This window comes from Antechinus flavipes, chromosome 3 (genome assembly GCF_016432865.1).
Source record: "Antechinus flavipes isolate AdamAnt ecotype Samford, QLD, Australia chromosome 3, AdamAnt_v2, whole genome shotgun sequence".
Taxonomy (NCBI): Eukaryota; Metazoa; Chordata; class Mammalia; order Dasyuromorphia; family Dasyuridae; genus Antechinus; species Antechinus flavipes.
In genome coordinates this window covers 246,707,594-246,733,714 of record NC_067400.1, presented here as the reverse complement: position 1 = coordinate 246,733,714, position 26,121 = coordinate 246,707,594, and the positions used below count along the sequence as shown (strand labels likewise).

The window sequence follows — 26,121 nt, the reverse complement described above, 5'->3', positions numbered from 1 at the left end:
TATGATATTCTCAACCTCTTAGTCATTTTTGGGAATTTGAGATTACTATTATATTTAGGGGGAAAAAAAACCCTCAAACATCAAAGACATTTATTGTTCAACAGTTTTATTATTCTTATTTTATGATTTTGACATTTTATGCACAAATATTTTTATATCTGAGTAAAAATAGAAAAGAATTGTTTTATTTAAAATTACTAAAAAAACACGAATACATAATTGTTACTATGACAGTATAAGTGTCTTTATTTAAAGAGTAAAAACATATTCAAAAAAATCCTGCTTCCCTTTACAAAAGATTGGTAATTTTTTTTTTTCCTGGTAGCAACAGAACATATCATTGACATCTTAATATCTGTATACCCTCTAGGTCTGATGACCTAGCTAATCAAAGATTTGCAAATATGACAAATTTGAAAACAGTTTTGTGCTATTTGAAAATTGCACTACCCCTTTTTAAAGGGGAGGAGTGCATAAATCACAAATGTAGAAAAACAGCAGACCTTACCAAAAATAAATGAAACAAACTTTCAAAGAAATATACTTGTTCAATAATGGGTTTCAGATAATTGCTTAGACAATAAATGCAAGTATTAATCTGAATTATTTCTGAATTACTGATGATATACTTGGTTTCATAAGACATTTTTAATTTAAGTGTGGAGTTTAACTATAGAAAGCATCTTTCTTTTGGATTATCCACCTCTAATTTAACATGCTAACACATGATTTTCCTGATCTTTGTCAATTTTTAGGCAAGTTAGCTACAGATGTAAACTGCTTTATATGAAGGGACATTTGAAAACAAAGCTGCATAATAAGCTTTCCAAATGACTATTCATTAGCTTCAAAAATATATACGTAGGACAAAGTCCAAATTAGCCTGAAATTTTCTTGGCTGATATTGCTGACATCATTAGTGGATAAGGCAAATAAGGTGGCTACCAATGAGGGGGAAACAGATGAAACTCCATGGAGGAAAAAAATGCTGTGGGGAATACTTTTTTTGAGAAAAAAAAAAAAGTGAATCAATATGGTTCTTATGTAGACAAAGATAACCTGGATTCAGTCCTTTTCCCCAAGCCAACAAACACGTTTTTTAGTCAGAGATGGATCCAAAAGAGATACAGAGGTTTTTCCCTCTCCCCAGACAATCCTTTATCAGTTAGAAAAATCATAAGTAAGTTGTCATTTTTTTTTCCTGTGACAAAAGGGGGACTATTAGTATCTTGGAACTTTTAGTGGTTAATCGAAGCTATGCTGTTACTTATAATTGCATACTACTCCTTTTATAATCTTTGAGAAAAAAGCCTTCTAACTATATAACTTAAATGGCAAATGTCATTACACCACTTGCATTGACAAATTGCACATAAAATAGAAATTAAAGAGTTTTACTTCAGCTACATAAAGTGTTGTAGGCATTAAAAAAGATATTAAGATATTTTTTTTTTAAAAAGCTAGACTATTAGAGTAAAACATTACTTAACTCAGTAGTGGAAATTATTAGGGAAGAAGATAAGAGGGTGAAAAATACTTTAGCTACTTCTTCCCTGTTTCCAGGATCAATTGTTAAGAAAATGATCTTCCCTATGAGTCTCGATCTCTTCTACCCAATTAAAAGTCAATAACATTTATGGAGCTTTCATTATGAAGTTACTGCTTTGAAAAGGGATAGGAGGAGGTTTAAGAGTGATGTAGGGCATCAAGGGTCACGTTTTAAATACCAGCTCCCTATTATGGAGAGCTGAAGAAATATTCATTAGTTTCTTGGTTCTAGGTACAAGGAATGTCCTTATAAAAAAGAAAAATGAGATATTTCTGTCCAGAGTTAATTTATGGGAGGATAATGGTTATTTACATGGAGGAAAGGGTATGAGAATAGTTAAGATAATTGAAAAGGAAGCATAAATGAAAGCCTATTTCCATTTTAAAAAATATTAGGCTGTCCAAAAGTCTGGAAGCCAAATTCCCAGCTTTTCATAAGTACATGTGCAAGTAAAATATTATTCTTGTACGGTAAGGAACTATTGACTGCTTTGAAGTCTTCATTTCATCCAGGTAAAAAAACATAATGAATATATAAGCTGCCCTGCTTAATGTAACCAGCACCGTAGGGTAATAAAACACAAAACTATTTTCTGGTTGAGGTATACCTTTTCAGGCTTTTAAACTTCTGACAGGAAAAACAGATCATTAAGATTTCTGTTAATAGCTGGTCTATTAGAATTTACATCTCTCAAAATAATTTAAATTCTTGGTCTCATGTATGGTATTTTATTCTATACATAATACAATGAATCCATATAATTGGCTTGACTTTAAGCCAGATTTAAACCTGGATCTCTTTCTTCAGCACTGATCTTCTGCTAGTCACCTTTTTGTACTTTCCTTGCAAATATAAAAATTGCCATAATGACTTGATACCGCAAGTTTAGTAATTTATTCAACTTCTTTATAACATTTCTTATTTCAGTTGTTTGATTAGATGAAACTAACAGGCATACATGCACTAGTGGTAGAAATTCCATTCTGTAGTTTTAATTAAAGTAACATCTAAGACAGCAGAGAGGGGAAACAGTCACATTTTCCAAAATTATTAAAGTGTGACCTAGACTGTTTCCTATAGCTTTTCACTTACTTCTTTAGATGCTACTATGAATTATTTTTAAATTAATACTGACCAGATTCAGCTTTCCTGACAGATATCCAACTACCAACCATAGCGGGACAGCCTTCACACTGAAGACGCTGTGTTAATCCCTTAACACATACATATGCATACACTGAAATATATGCTCAAAGTAAAAAGATCCAAATTCACAATAGTCTGAAATCTCTGTAAAAAAATCATGCATCAGATTGTATTGTCTACGAATAAAAGAAGCTTCAGATTCTGTAACAAAGAGCAATGCTTGTTTTAACTATTCAAAAAGGCCTCATGCTCCTATAAGGTCCTGGGTTCAATTATCTTTTTCTGTTTGCAGAGAAGCAGTAGCTAATGCAACTGCTGTGACTGGTTGTGCAATGCCATGGAGCTGCATCTTTGCAAGTTTCTTTTGTTCACACTCTGTAACCAAACGGTTCAACTCTGCTGCACTGTATCCAATAAGAGTCTTCAAATCACAAACAAATTTGTACACAAACCTCTTGCCTTGTACTTTACAGATCATGTCTCCATCATAGTAATACCTTTAATAAAGGAAAAAACCCATTAGAATTATGCCAGGGATAAATAATAGATACATTCTAATAACTTTAGAAAACAGAAATCTAGCATATTCTTTGATTATTTACCAAATCACCATAAATTAAAATTTTATTAAATGCTCAATACCTGATAAATAAATGTGAGATATACTCAATTAATATAAAAGCTAAAAATTATGTTCAATTCAAATCTTCTTCATAGCAAAGATGACTTTGGTACAAATATTTGCCAGTAAAAATAATCCAGATTAAAAAAAAAAATCAGTCAATATCAAAAAGTAATCTAAGTAAAGACACAATATTTCCTAGGAATTATCAAACTGCTTCTTCTCTTGTAAAAAAAACAAACAAAAACTCAACAAATCACTTACTTGGAAAGGAAAATCTCATGAACTCATTTGTATTTACTTGGTATATGCTAATACATATGTATGTTATCTCCTGTATTAGAACGTAGTTCTTTGAGAGCAGGGATTGTTTCATTCTTAAAATTTGTATTCTTGACATCTAGCTTAGCGCCTGGCATGTAGTGGATGCTTAATAAATGCTTGTCAATTGAGTAACTGATTCATGTCAGTAATTCCTAATTCATATTTGCTCTCTTCAACATTTGGAGGAGTTAGGTAACACAATAGATAAAAGTGCTAGGCTTCAAGTTAGGAAGGCCTAAATTTGAATTTTGCTTTAGATACCTGCTGGTCATATAATTTGGGCAAGTCATTTAATCTTTTTCTTCCTTAGTTTTTTATTTGTAAAATGACAGAGTTGTAAAATGCCAAAGATGGCATCTAAAGTCTTCAACTCTAAGTCTGACATTATTGTTTTACCTATCTTGCCCCTTTCATTCTTGGAAGTATCAATCAAAATAGACAGGATACAAGTATTGCCCCTATAGTTCATTATAAGTCCCTGCCTTCCTCACAGTCATTTCTCCCTTTTTGCTGTGAAATAGCAAAGCATGCCCTCCCATGCTTTGTTGTGTTAGGAGCTTCTAATGGCTTTTAATTCCCTTTTTCCTATGCAAGATTGTGTCCATGGACTTATAATTCTTTCTCAGAGGCAGTGATCTGTCTAAGCACCAGATCCCTACAGATCAATAGTTTTCATTGGAACCACTAGAGGTTTGTAATAATTGTAATGTAATAAATCTAAAGGATTTGTACAAAAATTATTTAGTATCCTATGCAGTAAGTGTGATAAATATATTTTCTCTGTCCAATAAGCATATGGATGTTTGAAACATCATAGAACTTTTTCTGCAGTAATTTGAAACTATCATGATCACATAGATTGATTTTGGAGTTTCTACAGTAATTATACAAAATGCTTACCACTTTTGACAACGCTCAATGTGTTTTGCAGTTTCTCAACTCATTTTCAAATTATTTCCAAACTGCTCTAAGAGTTCAACATTTGCCATACCCAAAAGACAAATGTGTGTGCTTTACCCTCATGTGCATTCTGTACACAACACCAGAGTAGCTCGCTTCCTCCACCATTCTGTTACCCTGTAATCCTACCTATCTCAATCAATCTCAATACAATCCTATCAGTTGTATAATCATTTAATCAAAATGCTAGGAACATCAGCATTCTTGTAGCATGTGCATTGTAAGCCATCACTAAGGTTCTGCAGAAACAAACCCTATATTGCCTAATTAAATTTATAGAGATTGTTAAACTTTTTCCTATGTAACTTATCAGAACTCAATTTTCTTAATTGTTATTTATATTAATTTGTAAAATAAAGAAATCTAATATAAAGTCTTGCAGATAAATAATAAGCATATGAGATCTGGATTTTCAAAAAAATTTACAGAATATCTCTAATTATACTAAAAAGATTTGATGATTATAGTTAAATAACATAAATATGATTTGGAGATTTGGGGAGCAAAAGTTTTCACTCATTTTATTATTATTTTAAGGATTTAATGAATAAATCAATAATAATATGAAAATCTATAATAATAACATATGAAAAATGGAAAAATTAAGCATATGAAATTACCCTAGTAGTTTCCCACAGGTATCTGTTGAGTTTTTGTTGAAAGGGATTCAAGGAACAAAAAACTTTCTATAGATATGTAATGTTCTTGTGTCTCATTATTGAATATCTCTTATCTGTCTATGAAAGGATTGTTTAATGGGACTCTACTGCTATTCAATTAAAATTTCTCAACTTCTTTATCCTATTTCTCTCTCTCCCTGTCATTTTATTGTTTCTTCCACAGGCCCTTTTCTTCTGAAAGATTAAAGGAATTATTTTCTCTTCATTATTTACCACTGATTTGATAAGGATACATTATACATTCCCACTGACTTTCTTCCTTATCCTTCTGCCTTTCTATATATGTAAATTCCTATTATTCAGTTTAATCGCATAAAAAACATGAGTCTGCCACAGGTCAGTTAGTCAGTCAACTAACTTATCAAGCACCTACTATGTGCCAGAAACCGGGTTAATGGCTGGAGATTAAAAAAAAAAAAAGGCAAAAGATAGTTCCTGTTCTCACAGATACAATACAAATTGGAAGCAACCACCAGATGGATTTGTTTCTCTTAAATCTGTTTTCAAAATCAGTTGTTTTGCTGAGATAGCTTATCTTTTTTTCAGTCTTCTATGTTTCAAATATTTCTTCTTATCTCCTGGAATCATTAATTTCTATTAGTTTTATTTTAATTTTCAAGGAGTTTGTTGCTTTGGCAATTTTTTTTTTTCAGCTTTTGTGCTAAACTTAATTCCTTTTCTAAATCTTTTTATCCATAGCTCTGTTTTTAACCTGTTTTTCTCTGGTGTTCTCAATTCATTTATAAAAACATTCTTAAACTATTGTTTTATGTCTTAGGAATTCTGGTAGAATTTATGTTCTGGCCATGTTTTTATTTAAAGCATTGCTTATAGATTTTTTGGAATCATTCTTTTCTTTCTAAAACAATGATTAGACTTGTTCTGCTCTAAAAGGGCTTGGAAAATTTAATGGGAAAATTAAATGTGATGTCAGTAAAAAATTTTCCTTACAATTAGAGCAATCCCAAAGTACAATGGGGTGCCTTAGAAGGTAGCATGTCTGGTCACTCAGGTATTTTTAAACTCTACAAATTCAGTTTATATCATTTTTCCTTCCTTTGCCATAAATTATTCTACATATTCTAGTCAACTGTGCAAACAAGAAAGTCTTTGTTTATTGTAACAACTATAAAACAAAACAAAAAATCTAGTTTTGGTTTGTTGGGATCCCCAAAGATTATGTCTTTAAAAGTTTTGGTTTTATTTACAATAATAAGAGTCACAGAAACAATTATAATAAACAACCGAGTGAAATTTGGTATCCTGAAATCACTGCAGATTTAGAAAGGACAACAATAATCTAAGCAAATAGTTAGGTATACCTTAAAAATATTGATTTTAAATATAATTCTAAAAATCAATTTGTATTAAATATCAGTTTTAGTTGGTTGATATTAAATATTACTAAAATTGAAATAATAGAAAAGGACAAAAAAGGATTTTAAAGAAACTACACAAATATTTTTAATAATACTTTTTACACAACTATTTTTATGTCTACACATTTTCTACAACACAAATTTCTACACAATTTCTACAACATAATAATGCAAATCTGACATTTTGTTAAACAGCCATTTTGTTAAAAAGTTTCAAAAATTTAGTAAATTATTTACCTTAAAGCCCGACTAAGTTTCTCATAGTTCATAGTAGGCTTATTTTTTCGCTGTCCCCATTTTTGTGCCACCAATTCAGGTTGATTTAGCTTAAACTCTCCTTCATCTCCAACCCAAGAAATGCAGTCTCGAGCATCTTTGTCAGTAAGAAGTTCCAATAAAAACTGCCATAGTTGAATTTGTCCATTATTTCCTATTCAGCCAGAATTAGAAGCCACAACTAATTATTATACTTGAAACAAAGATGAAAAAAGTAATATATTTCTTTGGTTTATAATCCACTAACAGCAATACAAATACTTGGTTACCATTTGAATCCCACTTGAGGGGAAATTCCACCTTCACTCTACAGTCCATCTGTAATGAAAGTTCCCAGGTACAATTCTAATGTACACATATAATTCCAAAACCACATTAGGAATATAAATATTTGCTAATAAAAGAGGTGGAAAAATACCAGTTCTGTTTCCAGGTGAACTTCTATCCTCTCCAGAAATTCGTGGTGCTCTTTGTACTTTAGCTGTTTTTGCACTACTGTTTATAACTTTAATGGTGGTTGGTGTAGTGGGCTGTACTGATGCTGGTATAATCTGAACAGCTGAAACATAAGAAAACCATTAAAAAGTAGTTATAATTTCCTAATAAAAGATATGTACAATATTCTGGGAAAAAATGTACATTTACTTAATTCCTTTAACTTAGTTTTAGGCAAAGACTTATAATTTCTTCACAGTCACAAGATAACTTGGCAAAAAAAAAAAAAAAAAAAAAAAAGATCCAAAATTTTTAGCATGATAAATAATATATTTTATAAAAATAACTTGGAAAATATTCAACTAGATTTTCTTTTTGAAAAATTGACAATCATAATGATATGGGACTGATACTGACATTAGAGGTGTCACAAACTCTTAACTGCAAAACCAACCAGATTAAATTATAATTTGAAAATGTTTAACAACATTTATAAAAAATACAACAGATTTGTAATTTGTGGTTTTCTTAAGCAATATGTGAGCCACAGGAATCCCTTCTATCTGAGTTTGACACTCTTTATCTGTATTATAATAGGCAGTGTGATATAAAAGTTAAACAGCTGGTCTTGGAGTTAGGAAGACTTGGGTTTAAGACCTCTGACACACACTAACTAGATGACTGAGTGACTCCCTTAACTTTTCACAGCCCCAGGTCAACTTTTTAAAGTTATGAGTTTCAGAGAAGGTCTTGATCTGTAGAGGATATTCCTTCCTGGCAGGTTCCTATACCAATGAAATCACAGGTCTGGTTAAAAAAACCAAACCAAACCAAACCAAACAAACAAAACTATGTTATGGCTTATTACATGGTAACTCCTCAGATACTATGTGCTTTTTATATTTTCCAAGTATAGGAAAATTCCATTGATCAACTATTCTAACTAGTTAGTAGAACAAATGAATAAATGATTTAAAAAATATTAAATTTAGATATGCACTAGCAAGTCAGAGACCAATTGAAAAACATGGCTTAAAGTAAAGCAAATTATATTTATAAAGTTGATTCAAAAAGGTCTACATTTTGCTTTTAAGAAATAAAAATGTTTTTTCTTTTAAGTGAAGAAATAATTTAAATTGATAAACTAAAGACCTACATACTCACGTTGATCAATAGTAACTGTTGCTATTTCACCCATGTGTTGTTCTTGGCTAGCCAATACATCTGAAGAATAAAGGAAAAAAAAAACCATTATTTAATTTTGTTAACTGTAGATACCAATTGAATAAGTAAATCCAAAGCCAAATGTCACATACAAAATGCATATAACATAAACATAACACATAAGAGAGGTAGAAGAAAAATCAGGAAAAGAAACGAGAGTGATATAAGAGAATTATGAAAAAAGAGTCAACAGTTTAGAAAAAGAAAACAACTGCTTGAAAACTAGAATTGGTCAAATGGAAAAGAAGATACAAAAATCCACTGGGAAAAAACAACTCCTTAAGAAGTACAATTGGCCAAACAGAAAAGAAAGTACAAAAAACAAATCCTTAAAATTCGGAATTGGGCAAATGAAAGATAATGACTCTTTGAGATACCCAGAATCAAACAAATTTAAAAGAATGAAAAAATAGAAGAAAATATAAAATACTTTGTGGGAAAAAACAACTGACCTGAAAAATAGGTCCAAGAGAGACAGTATAAGAAGAACCAAAAGAAAATTTTTTAATTTAGAAAATAAAATCTAAAAATTTAGTAATGATTTTGGCTGATAATACAAACAAGAGTAACTGGGAATTTTTATTTGTTTGCAAAGAATAAATTAAAACTAGCAATAGAAGAAAATTTCCATTACTCTTAGGAAAACATAATTTTAACAAATATAAATATAATATACAAATATAATTAAACAAGTAGCAGTTAACTTGGAGAACTATGGTTCTCTAAATGTATATGTGTTAAACTATAGGACAACCAAATATAAGATAAAGTAGGAATTCATTATCAATCAATGATAAGATATGCAGTGCTCAAAAAAAGCCAATGTGATCTCAAGCTACATTCAATACTAGTGTTCATGACTCATGAGCTGATAATCCTACTATGTTGTTCTCTACTCAAGATGAATTATGTCTTTTTTTTTTAAAGCATTTCCTTCTCTTAGATCAGTAGATGTTTATTGACTGATTTTGAGAAGCTGGAGAACATTCAGTGGAGGGTAACAAGATGGTGAAAGGCCTTAAGGTCAAGGCTTAGTGATGTTTGGGGTGTGTGTGTATGTGTGTATAAAATATTATATATTAGAAGATATATAAGAGAAGCCTTCAAATCTTTTAAGGACTGTCATGGAGAAGAGGAATTGGATCTATTATGCTTATTCTTAGAGGTCATAATTACAATCAAAGGGTAGAAGATGCCAAGAGATAAATTTAAGTTTGACGTAAAGAACATTTTTTGACAACTAGAATTAACTAAAATGGGATGAATTTCCTTAGAAGGTAGTGAAATCCTTGTCACTGGAGATTTTCAAACAAAAGCTGGATGACCAGTTGCCTACTTGTAGAGAATACTATTAAGCCAAATGCACTGGGTTAGATGGTTTCCAAGAATCTATCCAACTCTAAAATTCTGCAAGGCACTTGAGATAAAAATAAAAACTGAGATGGATTTTTAAATAAAAGTTATAAAAACCAAATTAACAAATTACATGGTACATAACAGATTTAACATACATTTTCGAAGCAGTTCCAGATGACTCCATAGAATTTCTCCTCGTGGGACTCTTTGGAAAAAATCTTCCTGGTTGAGGCTACATAATTCTCTTCCTGAAATGCTTAGTGTAGGTAGATCTATATCAGTCATACTGAATTCTTTCATTACCCAAACCACCCAATGGAGGACTTGGTCTGTTGACCACTGTATGGGATCTAAAAACAAGGTAATAAATCTTTATTAGTTAAAGCCTGTTCTGCTTTGCCTTATTCATATTAGATAGCATATGCGATTTCTTTTTTTTTTAAACCTTTTATTTTTAAAACATATGCACAGATAATTTTTCAACATTGACGCTTGCATAGCCTTGTTTTAGATTTTCCCCTTCTTCCCCCCACTCCCTCCCCTAAATGGCAAGCAATCCAATATATGTTATACATGTTAAAATATATGTTAAATCAATATGCTATATCTTATAGTTAACTTATCAACATGAAATATAGCCAGTAAAAAAGACAATATAGATTAAAAAAAAACACCCCTCAATCCATGTAATACTGGATAAAATGCTGACTATAGCCATCATCCAGGGTAACAACTCCTGTAGAGTCATTTCCACCACTTATGGATCAATTTTTACATAAAAGAGGAAAAAGGAAAGAGAAGGGAATAAGCATTTATACAGTGCCTTCTATGGGTCAGGCGCTGTTCTAAGTGCTTTTTACAGATATTTCATTTGATCCTCATATTAACTCTAAGAAGTAGGTGCAATTATTAATCCTCATTTTATAATTGAGAAACAAAAAGAAGTGATTTGCTCAGGGTCACATAGCTACAAAGTATCTCTGATTCTGGATTTGAACTTCAGTTGCCCAGTTTCTATGCCCAGAGATCTATCCCCTCTATCAGATACCAGCTGTCCTTGGAAAACAAGTTAGATAAAGCAGGAAGAAACTTGAGAGAGAAACTGCTCCATACTCTCCCAAGCCTTGAGGGACACAAAGGAGGAGTCTGAACCGAAGAGGCTTGATAATAAAAATGTAGTGTTTAGCCATCATTCTGGAGAGTATAACACTTGTGGAAACACAGCTTGGATCTGCTCATGCAAATAGCCACATCTACTTAAGAACTAGAAAAGTTCTTGGTACTATCAAGTGGTTCAAAAATCAGAAACAGGTGATTTTTATCAATGAAAATGACATAAAAAAGAGGCAATAACATTTATTTTGATACTGCACACTAAGGACAACATGGGACATTTCTATCTGATTTGAAGCTGAAATTTTCTGTGTTATCTCTACTTCACTAGAATGTAGCTATGTAAAGTAGGGGCATTTATTTTTCTATTTATATCTCTAACACTTATTAATGATTTATCTTATTATTCACTTAGGAATCAGGAAGATCTAGGTATGAATACGACTCCTGAGCCTTTTCTTATCTGGTACAAGGAAGAAATATCTGTAATAGCTACCTACCTCAGACTTGCTCTGATGCTTAAATGAAATAATTTAAGTAAAGTGCTATAAAATACTGATTTTTATTTGAGATAAATGAGATGGTATTTCTAGAAGTCAATTATATTTTGGGGTCACAGTTTTTTCCTCAGCTGGTTTTGGATTCTGTCCTGTCACCTGTTCTGCTTCCCAACTATAATGTCTGATGATTTCACTTAGTATAAATTTTTTTTTAACTTTTTTTTCCTTTCTAATCTCAACCCAATAATTAATCATTTCAATTCTCTGGTTCTGTGTTTTAGAATACCTTGTCACTGTTCTGTGAATTGTTCTATCACTGCTTACTTCTTGTCAAACCCCAGTTCTGCCTGGGATTATTACTCCCACTCTATGCTACTTTTGCTCCTACTCACAGGCTGACAAATTTAAGTCATAATAAAGTGTTGCTTGTGTACATTACAAATTCTAGTTACTCAACCTCAAATGGTGCTCACTATGCAAGCAAAACATGAATTTCAAAGATAGGTCGTAACCACTTAAGGAATGTAGATCTCCCAAAACCTTAATACTATAATGAAGGAAATAACAAAAGAGAATGGAACTACCCAGAACTTCTAACATAGAAAATGAAATTCCAACTGAATGAATTCAGTTTGCCTCCAGAAAAAATACCCAAGGCTGCAAATCCAAGACAAAATGATTAAATTTAAATCAATCCCCAAATGGATTAAATCAAACCAGAAACAAGAAGTTCTTTAAGCCATCAGGAGAAAGACTTTCAAAGATAGGGGAAAGAACATTAGAATAATACAAGAGTATTTTGCACCCACTAGAAAAAGGAGGGATGGACTTACATGGTCCAAAGAACATTGGGGCTAAGGATGGAGTCCATAGTGACCTATCCTGACAATATGGGCTATTATAAAGGACAAAAGATGGATATTCCACAATAAAGAGGAATTTGAAATATTTTTAGAATGAAAATGAGAACTGAAGAAATTATTTGTTTCTGGAATATCCCAAACAACAAAAATACAGGAGGAATAAATAACTGCAGACAGCAGCAGTATAAAAACAGAAGTATCAGTAAGAGATATCCTTCTAAACATACAGTAAGAAGTGTAAGTGAAAGCAGAAATCTGGTGAAGAGATAGCATAAGGCATTATGGACAGAACCTGTGAATAATCTACTAGTGAATGCTTCTTTTGTGAGGGGTATAAAGTCGAGGACTAGGGAGAAGTGAGTGAGCAGGAATCAAATAGTAATAAAGGAAAGGTGATCTCTGTGGTCTCAGAAAGAGAAGAATCTACAGAGATTTAGGCGAAGAGAAGAACACTGAAAAAGGGAGGAAAGAAAGGAAGCCTTACTTTCAGAGATGAGATGGAGTTCCACTGAAGAATGCTCTTACAGATGAAGGGAGATGAAGGCCTTACATGAGATGAGGCCCAGGGGATTTTGGTGAATAAAGTCTACTAATCCAGGAAGGTGAGAAGTTGGAATCTTTGGGGGATCAAATGGCACCTGGAAAAATGGGAAAGCATAGACAAAAGATTTCCAGGCAAATGTAGAATATAAAGGTCAAGAAGAGACGGACTAGATAAGATGGGGGTGAGGAATGACAATAGTGCTATATCATGAGCCAGTACCTTTTCTGACACCTGCAATAAATGGCACTCTTCTGAGAATGATGCACAATGGAAAGGGAAAATAAATGGGTTAAGTCCTACAAATCAGTGGCAGAGAACACCTAGAGCAGAGTCTAGAATGTATAACTTGGAAGCTTTGATTGTATGAAAAATACAGAGAAATGAGAGAGACTGAATAATTATAAAAGCCATGAATTGGAATGAGAGTCTAAAATAAATAGAAAGGGAAGACCAATAATGAAAATGAGAAAAATCCTTTTTGGAAACAGGTGTAAGAATCAATTTTTTTTAAAAAAGGGAAAGATCCTTCCACTCTCTTAATAAATAGAACTAAATGAAGGGGAAGAGAAGTGGAAATTGGCTTGAGAGGGGAAAAGAAGGGGAAGAAATATATAACTAGACAAAAGCAAAAGCAAGAAACTAATATACAAAACCATTAAGGAAAAAAAGTAACAAATGAGAGGAAGGCATCAGGAATGAGGAGAATAGAGCTTCTGGGAACAAAGACATCTTAACCAAAAAAAAGACTAAATTTAAGTAAAGTAACTGAAAAGACATGATATTGTGCTTACAACAGGATAGGAGAAAAAAAATCTTACTTGAAAAAAGGCACCAATTTTAGATACATGAGGAAAAATTTAAACTTACCTTTTACCATTTTAAATGTGAATTGATTAAACAATTCAAAAAAGCAGAAAAGAGTTAAAGACTGGGTAAGAAAAAAATTTATAGTCTGTTGCTTTTCAAGAAACAGTTATAAAAAACATACACAAAATAAAACTAAAAGGATGGAAGACAATTTACTATGCATTAACTGAATCCAAAACAATAGTTGTCCTTATCAGACAAATCAAAAATAAACATTCAAAAAACAAAATGTGATAAACAAGTAAACTATTATTATACTGAATGGAATCATAGATAAAAACTATTAGTAATAATAAACTTATACCCTCAAAATGCCTTAGCATCCAAATTCATAAAAAAAAAATTAAGCTTCAAGAAGACACAAAGATTAATCAAAAATCGCAAGAGGAATCTCTCAGTTTTAGATAAATATAAAAAAAACAAAAGGGAATATAGGGAAACAAACAAATTTCTGTAGAAACTAGAGTTAAATGACTCATGGCTTATACTCACATAATAGGATTTATACTATCCTGTTATACTATATTATACTATAGGGATGCAAGGATGGTTCAACTTTAAAAAAATAATCACCACAATATTAAAAACCAAAACTATATGTTCATTTCAAAAGATGCAGAAAAACCTTTGGCAAAGTACAACACTCTTTCATTCTAAAAATCTTATTTTAGGCATAGAGTATAAGCAAAGAGAAAAAAATATATAAAAAGAGTATCTAAAATCATAAGCAAGTACCTTTTGCAGTGGGGATTTTGTACTAAGTAAACTGAAGTAAGCATGCCCACTCTCTCACTACATTGTTTGAAACAGTCCCAGAAATGCTAGCAGTGGTAATAAGACAAGTGAGGAAATAAGGGAATAAAGAAAGGTAAAGAGATAAAATCATATCTCTTTGCAGATGTATAATGATTAAAATTGTGACAACTCCAGGGAATGAGCAAAGACAATGAAACAATTAAGTAAAGATTACAAAATGTAACCTCAAAAATGAATAGTATTTATATATAATAATTAAAACACAAAAAGCAATGAAAAGAAGTGAATGTTGAAAAACTGGAACACAACCAAACTTCGGGTGGAACAGTGAACTAATCCAACCATTTTGGAGAGCAAAGGGTTATAAGATTGTAAACTCCATTAATCTATCAATACCACTATTAGATCTGTTTTTCAAGGTGATGAGGGAAAAGGAAAAGAACTTATATATTCTAACATATTAATGATAGCTCTCCTTGTGGTGGCAAAATACTAGATACCGAGGGGATACCCAGGAATGACTAAACAAATTGAGGTATATGATTGTCATGGAATACTACTTTGCTCTAAGAAATGATGAATAGGTTGATTTTTGGAAAACATGGAAGGATTTGCATGCAATAATTAAGAGTGAAATGAACAGAACCAAGAAAATGTTGTACATATATGGTAACAGCAATATTGTATGCATAGTATGTTTTCATATATATATATCTGTGAAGTTGTGACCTTCTCTGGTATGAGTTAGGGAGGGAAAGGAGACAGTGTGGAACTTAAAATGTAACCCCTTCTCACCCCCCCAAAAAATAAAAAGAATTAAACCTTTTAAAAAATGAGTAGTTTTCTATATAACAGTACCAAAACAAAAAACAATAGGGAAATCCACAATATATACAAAATGCATAGGATATCTGAGGATATACAATCCTCAGCATCCAAAAGACTTATAGATTCAATTACAGAGTGTTCCTTAAAGAAATAAAAAATAACTTAAAAAGTAGAGGGAATATTTAGTGCTCATGGCTAAGTCATATCAATATAATAAAAATATCAAAATTAATTTATACTTGTAATACTAAAGCAATCAAACTACAAGGGAATACTTTATAGAGTTTATTAATATAATATTTATTAAAAAAAACAAGAGACCTAGAATATGAAGAGAAATGATGAAAAGAAAAACGAAGGGGGAGAACAGTAAGTACTTCTAGACCTCAAACTAAATGAGAAAGCAATAGTTATTAAAATAATAAGGGAAATGAAAATTCACAAAATACTGAGTTTTCATCTCAAACCTTACAAATTGGAAAAAATGATTAAAAAAAAAAAGGTACAAAGTTAGAGGATTTGTAGGAAGACAGATACACTAATAAATTTTTCATGGAACCTTGGAATGGTATAACCATTTTGGAAAATAATTTGGAGTTACCCAAATAAAGTGACTAAAAAATGTCCATATTCTTAAACCAAAGATTCTATTATTGGGTTTATGCTCCAAGAAAGCCATAAAAATATTTTCTTAAATATTCATAGCAGCAGTTTTTGTGATAGCTAAGAATCGAGAACAGAATAGCTGCTCATTGATTAGGAAATAGTGAAACATATTGTGGTACAGGAATGTAATGGAATATTACTGTTCTGTAAGAAATGATGTGTGATGAATACAGAGAAATAAAGAAACTTCTATATGAATTGACGCAGAGTTAAAAAACCAATATACACAGTAAATAAAATAATATACATTTAAAAAAATTACCAAAACATCAAAATAAATGAAGTAAAATTATAAAGATTAAGGAGGACTTGAATGAAGAGATGTGAGAAAAACAATCTCAACCTAACTACTTCTTCATGGAGGGAGGAGGTTCACAGGTATTACATATATTTTCAAACTTTTCAGTGCTGTTGTGCACTCTAAAAAAAATACTATTTATTATATGGGTGAACTCTTTAGGAGAAAGAATGGGAGAAATACATGGGATACTATGGTAATGTAAGAAACAGAAAATATTAATACTTTAAAAAATAGTTCATCAATATGTTCTCATATATATTTGTTTTTACCATAGGGTATTCCAAGACGTTCTTGTTCTTTTCTATAGCCTTCAAGTGCAGCAGCCCATCGTGTAACTTGTTCTGAGGTTTCATCTGAAATTGTTGCAATATGTTTAGTGCCATCAAGGGTTATTACTTGAGCTTCCTCCACAAGGTGTGCTTCAGCTTCTGCATGATGGGCATCTGGGTCAATAACAACTTCAACAGTTTCAGCAGGTTTAACAATTTCAAGGATATTTAACTTGGGTTCTATCCCTAAAAACATGGAAAAAACATTTTTAACTTGAGAGAAAAGAATAAGTTATTAAAACAATATTCAGTTTATTTCAAATTCTTACAAACATCATACTGCAAACTATTACAAGGTTTTGTTGCAATACATCCAAATTGGCATGTAATAGTTATTAACAATAATCGATATTTGATTTAAGCCATACCTGTGATTAAGGGTATAGGTAGTTCTAAATTGTTTCTTCCAAATCAAAAAAGTACCTGCTCAGCAATTTATACTTTTACAGAGCTGCCTAAGGCAACGTTAAGTGACTTGTCTATATTCACCCAGTAAGTATATGTTAAAACCAGCGATATGGTAAAATATTTAACTTAATTTTTCAAAAACACCTAAAACAAGTTTATAATTTGCATTATTAACACATTCTTCATTACATTACATTTTGTCCTTCATTTTTTAAAGTCTAGGCAATCAACAAAACAATAATCAAGACATGATTTTTAATCTTTGCCAATTTTCAAGATATAAATGCTCATGCTAAAAATTTAGCAAATCAGCTCTCAAAAACTAATATGATTATGTTTCAGCAAAACTGTTTAGAGACCAAGTTTCCCTCACTTCAAGGCTAACTCTTCATACACTATATTATAGATGCTTCTTGCCCTTATAATATGAAATGGTAGTGATTCACATACTGTATCATCTAACACATTAAAATTTTCATATCAATGAACAATCTAAGCACTTCTGAGACTATAGGGCATATATGTATGTATATTAAAAAAGTTGTAATTTAAAAAAAAATTCATTATTGAAATTATTTTGGATGCTGTCCCTAATTCAGGAAATAGTCACCTAGAAGGATTTTGAGGCAAACTTTGGTGATAGAAAAGAAAAAGAAAGGACAATTTGGAATATAATGTATTGCCTAAAGAAGGCAGGCAATAGAAACTAGAAACTGAGTGGATGCCCATCAACTGGAGAATGGCTGAATAAACTGTGATATATGAATATTATGGAATAATATTATTCTGTAAGAAATGACCAGCAGGATGATTTCAGAAAGGCCTGGAGAGACTTACACGAACTGATGCTGAGTGAAATGAACCAACCAGAAGATTGTTATTTACTTCAACAACAATACTATGTGATGATCAATTTTGATGGAAGTAGCCCTCTTCAACAATGAGATGAACCAAATTAGTTGCAAAAGAATGGTAATGAATTGAAATGGCTACACCCAGCAAAAGCACTCTGGGAGATGACTATGAACCACTACATAGAATTCCCAATCCCTCTATTTTTGTCCACCTGCATTTTAGATTTCCTTCACAGGCTAATTGTACACTATTTCAAAGTCCAATTCTTTTTGTACAGCAAAATAACTGTATGGACATGTATACATATATTGTATTTAACTTATACTTTAACATATTTAACATGTATTGGTCAACCTGCCATCTAGGGGAAGGGGAGGAGGGAAGAAGGGGAAAAGTTAGAACAAAAGGATTTACAATTGTCAATGCTGAAAAATTACCCATGCATATATCTTGTAAATAAAAATTAAAAAAAAAAAAGAAGAAGAAGAAGAAGAAGGCAGGCTTGATCAGAACATCCAAGTCCAAGTTGACAAGCATATATTAAAGACCTTGTATGTGTCAGTCACTGTGTGAAAGGGGCTGAAGATACAAATAAAAGCAACCAATAGTCCTAACTTACAAGGAAGTGACAGTGTAAAAAAGAAGAAAACATGCAAAATTCTGTGTACAAATCAGGTACTAACAGGATATATTGGAGGTGGATCACAGTCCACAAGGCACTAAGAATTAGATGGACTGGGAAAGGCTTTTTGCAGGTAAGAATTTAATGAGGTCAAGAAGGAAGCCAAGAAAGCCAGGAAATAGAGATAAGGAAGGGGAGGTTTTCTATACTTCTTCATTGTCACTGTGGGGCAACTAGAGAATGTACATGAAGTTGGGTAATAAGAGTGTTATATGAAAAACAGCAAGGAAGCTAGTAATACGGGATAGCACATAGTATGACTGGATGGGAAGGAGGAAGACGGTGAAGATTGTAAAAGTAGGAAGGGATCAGGTTACAAAAATATATAGGCAAAAGAGGATTTTGTATGTGATCCTAGGTATAACAGTGAACCACTAGAGCTGATTGTAAGGTGGTATGATCATACCTGTGCTTTAAGAAGTTCACCAGAGTGAGAAGAGATTTGAAGAAGTGAGACCAACTGAAAGACTATTTCATACCTATATATCCAGACTACGAGGTATCAGTTGATGAGAACCTCAACCTGGATGTTGGTACTGTCAGAAGAGAGAAGGGATAGGACATAGATATGTTGCCAAAGTAGAAGCAGGATTGACAAGATTGGATGTAGAAGATGAGAGAGAAGACTCAAGGATGACAACTAGTAAGGGAGCTCAGGTAAGGAGGAGGTTAGTATGTACCTTCCATAGAAATAAGAACAAAGGAGTTTTAAGAAAAAATAAATTCAGTCTGGGAAATGATGACTTTAAGACATTTAGTTTGAAATGTCTCTACAGTAGTTTGATATTTAAGATTGGAGTTCAAGAGAGGCTAGGGGTGGATAAAGAGATCTGAGAATCATCTGCGGAGAGATAATAATTTAATCCACGGAAGCTGCTGAGATAGTTTAAGCAAATCAGTGTAAAGCAATGACCCAGGGACAAGAAATCCCTGAGACCCTTTTTCAGGGATCCCTTAAGGTAAAATTTATTTCTATAAAACTGAAATATTTTAACTTCTAATCAACAAGCAAATTCATGTAAACAAAATCCCTCTGACTTGACTAGTTTTTAAGGTAATTGTATAGGAGTCCTAACCTTAAAAAGTCTGAAAACCAACAATATGGAGGCAAAAGAGAAAGACCAGGGAGGGCCTTTAAAAGGGGCCACCTATGAAAACTGGATATGATTTAGATGAAGATCAAGCAAAGGAAATTGAGAAGACTGGAAGAGAACGAAGAAAGAGAAAGAGAGGAAAGAGCATCAAAGAATAGAGGGTGATAGTCCCAAGGCAGTAGAGAAGTCAAGGATGAGGATTTAAAAAAAGTCTATTATTATATCTAGCAAGTCAGTGACCATTTGTAACTCTAGAGAGAGTTTCAGTTGAATAAAGAAGTTGGGAGTCATATTGTAAAGCGAAGTTGACAAAAATAGAAAAAGAAGTAGAGGCACAGATTGTAGATGGCATTCTTAAGGAGTTTAGCTATAAAAGAGAGAAGAAATATAGAACAACAACTGGCAGGGAAAGGCAATGAAAGTGAGGGTTTTTAAGGAAGGGGGAGACATTCCCCCAAAGAGGAAGTGCGAGCTTGGGCAGTTAAGGAGTAGCAACTAAATAATATTCCACAAAACAGCATATGTGTGCAGGCACATGCACTCTTTGCTTCTAGTATGTTTTTTTGGTATCACAAAAAATACTATTTATATTTTGATAATATCAGGAGCATAATATCAGGAGCCTGTCTTTGTCCTAGACCTCTTGGAGTTTATGCCCAGAAATAAGGTTTCTGGATCAAATAATGTGAAAAGCTTGATTATTATTTTCCAGAATAGATGGACCAATTCACAGCTCTACCAACAGTGTACTTTTCATCTTCTATAGGTTCTTTAAAACAGACTCTTCCATTTTTTTTTTTTAACCATCTTTTCCAATTTCATGGGTGTGTGGATAAAACTTAAATGCTGTCTGAATATACAATTGTTATTCTTAATGATTTGAATAAAATTTTCATAATGTTCTCAACTGTTTGTCAGTCTCCTGAAAACTATCTTCATGTATTCTTGATCCTTTATGCCGTAGCAGCCTTTTCACCCTAGAAAATTTCTCCATCTCCAGTAGTCCCATCTCCAGCTAAAAATAGCTAGTGGAGCAGTAGATAGAGTCCTGGGCCTAAAATGAGGAAGTCTTGTACTCAAATCCAATCTTAGAGTCTTATTAGATGTATGACCTTAGATAAATCACTTAACCTCTGTTTGAGCGCTCCTATAAATTATAATGCATTATTTAGCAGCTGTTTCCTAATCTGGTATCTTCTGGCAGTTTTCAACCAAAATATAATATAGCAAAACTTTTTGTAAGAAAAACAAACTCACGTTGAATTAATAATGAAAATCAGTCTTGAAAGTAGTTAAAACTTTGCTGCCCAATTAATTCTTTAAAATTCATTTACGTAACTTATAAAGACCCCAAATGTGTTTCTCAGCAATACCTAAGATAAAGAGATTTGAGATAGCAATATTTTAAAGTTATGACTTCCTAGAACATATTCAAATCCCATTTAATCAAGCCTTCAATGGTTCTTAAGTCTTCTGATAGAATTACTGAGTATTTCCATTTTTCAGAATATTGTCAAGGAAGACAAAAATAATGACCAATTGTTTAATATTCATTAATCAAACCTCAGTTAGTGATATGATTTTTGAATTTTGTCCAATTATCTAAAACAATCATTAAATTACCTAAAGTAATTCAGATTAAAACACTCATAATTTGCTTAGTCAATAAAGAGTCGGTCAATAAAAAAAATATTAAGTATATACTATGTATTAGGGCACTGGGGATACAAAGAAAGACCAAAAACAGTCCCTGTTCTCAAGGAACCTGCAGTCTAATGACAGAGATAACTTGAAAGTAACCATGTACAGTCTGGTATAGAGGATAAATTGGAAATAATCAACAAAGAGATGGGATTAGAATCAAGGTAGATAAGGAGAGCTTTCTTTGAAAGGGATTCTTCTACCTGAAGGAAGTTAGGGAGATTAGAAGGCAGAAATGAGGAGGAAAAGCATTCTAGGTATGGAAGACATTTAGTGAAAATTATCAGAACTGAGAAATGAAGTTCTTTGTTTGAGGAACACTAAGGAGGCCAGTGTTACTGGATGGAAGAGTATGTGACAAGGGAGAGATGTAAGATGTAAAAGATTTGGAAAAGTGGGAGATAGGCAGTCATGAAGGACTCTGAACACTAAAAAGAATTTTGTAGTTAAACTTAGAGATGAAAGGGAGACTTTATTGAGAAGAGGGATGACATGGTCACATTTGTACTATAGAAACATCATTGATCTACTGTCTAAAAATGAATTCACCGAAATTTTTTTTTTTAAGTTTCTCTGACATAATCAAAATTCAGTTAAATATAAATTATTAAAACTAAAGCATAAGTTCACATTCTATGAAAAAATTAAGTACTATAAGCAATAATCTCTAATTTGTAAAACAATTGCTAAATAGCCAAGTGATACAGTTAAAATAATATTTAATAATCAGGACTATGCCTGACATATAATAGTTATTTAATATATTATTTTAGTTGAAAACAAAAAATACTAACCTTGGTAAGAGATGACTTGTACACTAAGTTGAACAGTTCCATCAGTCTTTACTCCTTGGTCAAATAAACTTCTGTCTGGATCCAACTTGATATAAGGATAGAATAATAAAATGTTAACATAATTTTTTTTTCACTTTAATTGAGGAACATTACAACATTTAATTTTTATGCAAAAATACTTTTTAACTGCTGAAGTAAATATTAAGAGAAAAGAATCCTAAATGTTAGGAACATAGATTTTGAGCTATAAGGGATCTCAGAGAAGCCAGAGAGGTTATAAGTGTAGATACAAAACTCAAACTCAATTTCTGCAATTCCAAAGCCGATGCTCTTTCTATTGTATCACACTGCAAGATCAAGCTCTCTTTATTAACTGGTTTCTTTTCCTGCTACCTACAAACACCCAAGTCTCTTCTACCTTGAAAAATCCTCACTAGAATCTCAATTAATCTTTATCTGTCTTCTTTCTCATAGCTAATGTACCATAATATGATTGATGTCTATACATATTGCTTCCATTTCCTTTTCTCTCATTCTTCAACCATTTACAATCTAGAGTCTAACTTCATCACTCAATCAAAATTACTTTCTCCAAATTTAACTTCTTAGTTGACAAATTAAATGGCCTTTGCTTAATTCTCATTCTATCTCTTTTTTTCATTTGAAATTGCCGATTTTCCCTTGCCTCCATAATTTATGCTTCTATTCCCTTTATAATTCTCTCCCTTGGTGACCTAATCAGTTCCCATGGGTTTAATTATCATCTCTAGGTACACAACTTACATGAGTATTCAATCCTAATCTCTCTCCTTCCCTTCAGTCTCACATCAATAATTGCCTATGAGACATTTTGAATTAAAGGCATCTCAGACTCATTATGTCCAAAACTTATTCTCTCTCCCCCAAAACATCTCTCTCTTCTGAATTTCCATTTTTTCTGATGAGGTAAACATCCTTGTCCAAGACACTCATACTTGTAGCTTCCTCATTATTCTTTATTCACATTTTATATTGAAATTATTGTCATTTTTAATTGCATGTATCTTGCATCATGTCTGTTTTTTCTACTCATATAAACACATTAATTCAGTGCCTTTTTACTTCTTATCTGGATTTTGGCAATAGTCTTCATTTCCCCCTAATTATGAAATGAGCTATTTAAAAAATTGTACATTTCTTTTTAAAAATTTACTATTTTTTTTTATTAAAGCCTTTTATTTTCAAAACACATGCACGTATAAATTTTCAACATTAATCCTTGCAAAACCTTGTGTTCCCATTTTCCCCCCTTTTCCCCTAGATGGCAAGTAATCCAATATATGTTAAATATGGTAAAATATATGTTAAATCCAACATATGAATATACATATTTATACAATTATCTTGCTGCTCAAGAAAAATGAAATCAAAAAGGAAAAAAATTGATGAAGAAAATAAAATGCAAGCAAACAACAAAAAGGGTGAAAATACTATGTGGTGATCCATACTCAGTTCCCACAGTCCTCTCTCTGGGTGTAAATGACTCTTTTCATCACAAGATCATTAGAAATGGCCTCTATCATTTCATTGTTGAAAAGAGCCAAATCCATCAGAGTTGTGATCATCATATAATCATTCACTTAGCATCAGTTCATGAAAGTCTCTCCAGACATCGTTGAAATCATCCTGCTGGTCGTTTCTTATAGAACAATAATATTCCATAATATTAATATACCATAACCTAGTCAGCCATTCTCCAATTAATGGGCATCCACTCAGTTTCCAGTTTCTTATCACTACAAAAAGGGCTGCCACAAACATTTTTGCACATGTAAGTCCCTTTCCCTCCTTTAAGATCTCTTTGGGAGATTAGCCCAGTAGAAACACAGCTGGATCAAAGGGTATGCACCAAAAAAATGCTTATTTCAATATGCTAACAGAAGGCTGCATATGAAACTCGACCTTTTATTAAGTTTTACAAGTTATGTTAATGCCAAAGTATATAATTAGCCAAATAACCAAATTTATCTTGTTATCTCTTTTTGAACTTCTTGCTGGTCTCTTAATTTCCTTGACTAGTCTTACCTCACTTCAATCTATCCTCCATAGAGCTGTTAAAATGATTTTCTAGAAATGGTCTACTCACATTACTCTCTTACACAAAGCCAATGGCTCTCTGTTGCCCCTAAGATCAAACATAAACTCTTTTTTAGTACTGATACCACAACCTATCCCTCCAACTGCCCTTCCAGCTTTAAATATGCATTATTTACCTTTCCTACACTCTCCTGTCCAAGCCAAAGGTGTACTAGAAGCCAGCTCTGGCATGAATGTGAACCTACTATTAAATTTTCAGTGTGAATAGTCACTACAAAACTGGTATTAATTCATTGTTTTTATTGATTGCCTACACTTAAAAATGTGCTAATAATGCAAATTAAACTTTTAAAAAGTATGTGCATACATTCCCCCATCCCTCAACCCCTGAAATTTACTTGTACACCCCTGTTTGGTTGTATAGACACTGCTCAGCAGCTGGGCAGTAGAAGGCTCAGCATAGGGTGTTATCACCGGACTAGAGGCTTGAAAACTATAGGTTAATAATAACTGGCAGTTATACAGAACTTAAGGATTTGCAATTTCATTTGAGACTGAAAATACCTCTGAGACAAAACTGACAAACTCTTGATTTTCTTACTATATAGTACTCCATCTTACCCATCTCTGCTTTTGCACTGGCTGTCATCCATGCCTTTCTACCTCCTACTGCCTTCTATTTGGAGCCTTTCCTAGTTCTTTTAGGTGCTACTTTACAACAGAGGCTCTTCCAAACCTTTGTATCTTTCCTCAAACTTCCAGTGGAATTCCCCACATCTCAACAGATATCCTTGCCTCAAATTTTACTGGAAAAAAAAAATCTAGGCCATTTATCAAGTCCTTCTACCTTCCTCCTCAACTTATATCATTCTGGTATTTTCTGTTACTATGTGCTCCTTTACCCGTCTCATAAAAGGAACTGGCCTTTCTCACCAAGGCTAACTTTTCCGTATGAACAAGTGCTTCCATTTCATCTTACCTTCTCTAGCAAACTGTTCCCTTTCACATCCCTATTCTTACTTATTTCCACTATCTCCTTGACTACCTGGCTGTTTCCTTACTACTACCTGCAAATATACCCATGTCTTCCCCATCTTCAAAATCCCCTCACTTGATCTATTTATACCCATTTGCTATTGTTCTATAGCTAAGATATCTTTTATGACTAACTTCTGTGAGAAGACATTTTAAAATTTATGCTTTCATCTATCTTCTTACTCTCTATACTCTGGATTCCAACTTAATTACCAACCCCAATAGTTTTTTTTTCAATCCTTACCCTTTTTGTAGCCTTTGATTGAGGCTTCTCTCTGGGTTTTCATGACAATACTCTCTTAGTTCTCCTTCTACCTGTCTAACTGTTCTTTCTCTGTCTTCTTTGCTGTACCTTTCTCTAGGTCATGCCTGATATAGGAGGATATCTCTGGGTTTTCACCTGGGTCCTCTTCTTTCCTTCTATACTATTTCATTTAATGATCTCATCAGCTCACATTAAAAACATAGATTTAATGATCATCTATTATGATGATCAAATCTACTTTTTTAGCCCGAATTCCCAATCTTGCATATCTGTCTATCTGACATCTCTAACTGCATTTCCAACGAACATCTTAAACTCAGGAAATGCAAAATCAAATTTATTATCTTCTCCCTAAATCCTCCCCTACTTCTGAACATCCCTATTTTTGTTAAGGGTATCATCTTTCCCATCACAACGGTTATCGATCTAGATGTCATCTCTGACTCCTTTTTCTAACCCTCCCACATTAATCTGTTGGATATGTTCACCTATT

The 26,121-nt window shown here is 32.4% G+C and overlaps 1 protein-coding gene across 2 annotated transcripts in view; it reads right to left on the bottom strand.

Annotated features, from left to right (window-relative positions):
- Positions 1–219: 219 nt before the first annotated feature.
- The window catches only part of GABPA (GA binding protein transcription factor subunit alpha), a 55,052-nt gene continuing 29,150 nt past the window's right edge, over positions 220–26,121 (bottom strand). The window contains exons 4-10 of one of the 2 annotated variants that reach the window (XM_051984829.1): positions 22,253–22,337; positions 16,659–16,904; positions 10,107–10,301; positions 8,536–8,595; positions 7,355–7,495; positions 6,898–7,090; positions 220–3,192 (exon numbers count right to left, since the gene is read on the bottom strand). In XM_051984829.1, the coding sequence (XP_051840789.1) occupies positions 2,964–3,192; positions 6,898–7,090; positions 7,355–7,495; positions 8,536–8,595; positions 10,107–10,301; positions 16,659–16,904; positions 22,253–22,337 (1,149 nt within the window). In that variant the 3' untranslated portion in view covers positions 220–2,963. The remainder of the gene's footprint in view (positions 3,193–6,897; positions 7,091–7,354; positions 7,496–8,535; positions 8,596–10,106; positions 10,302–16,658; positions 16,905–22,252; positions 22,338–26,121) is intronic. The other variant, XM_051984830.1, reaches the window with a different exon arrangement.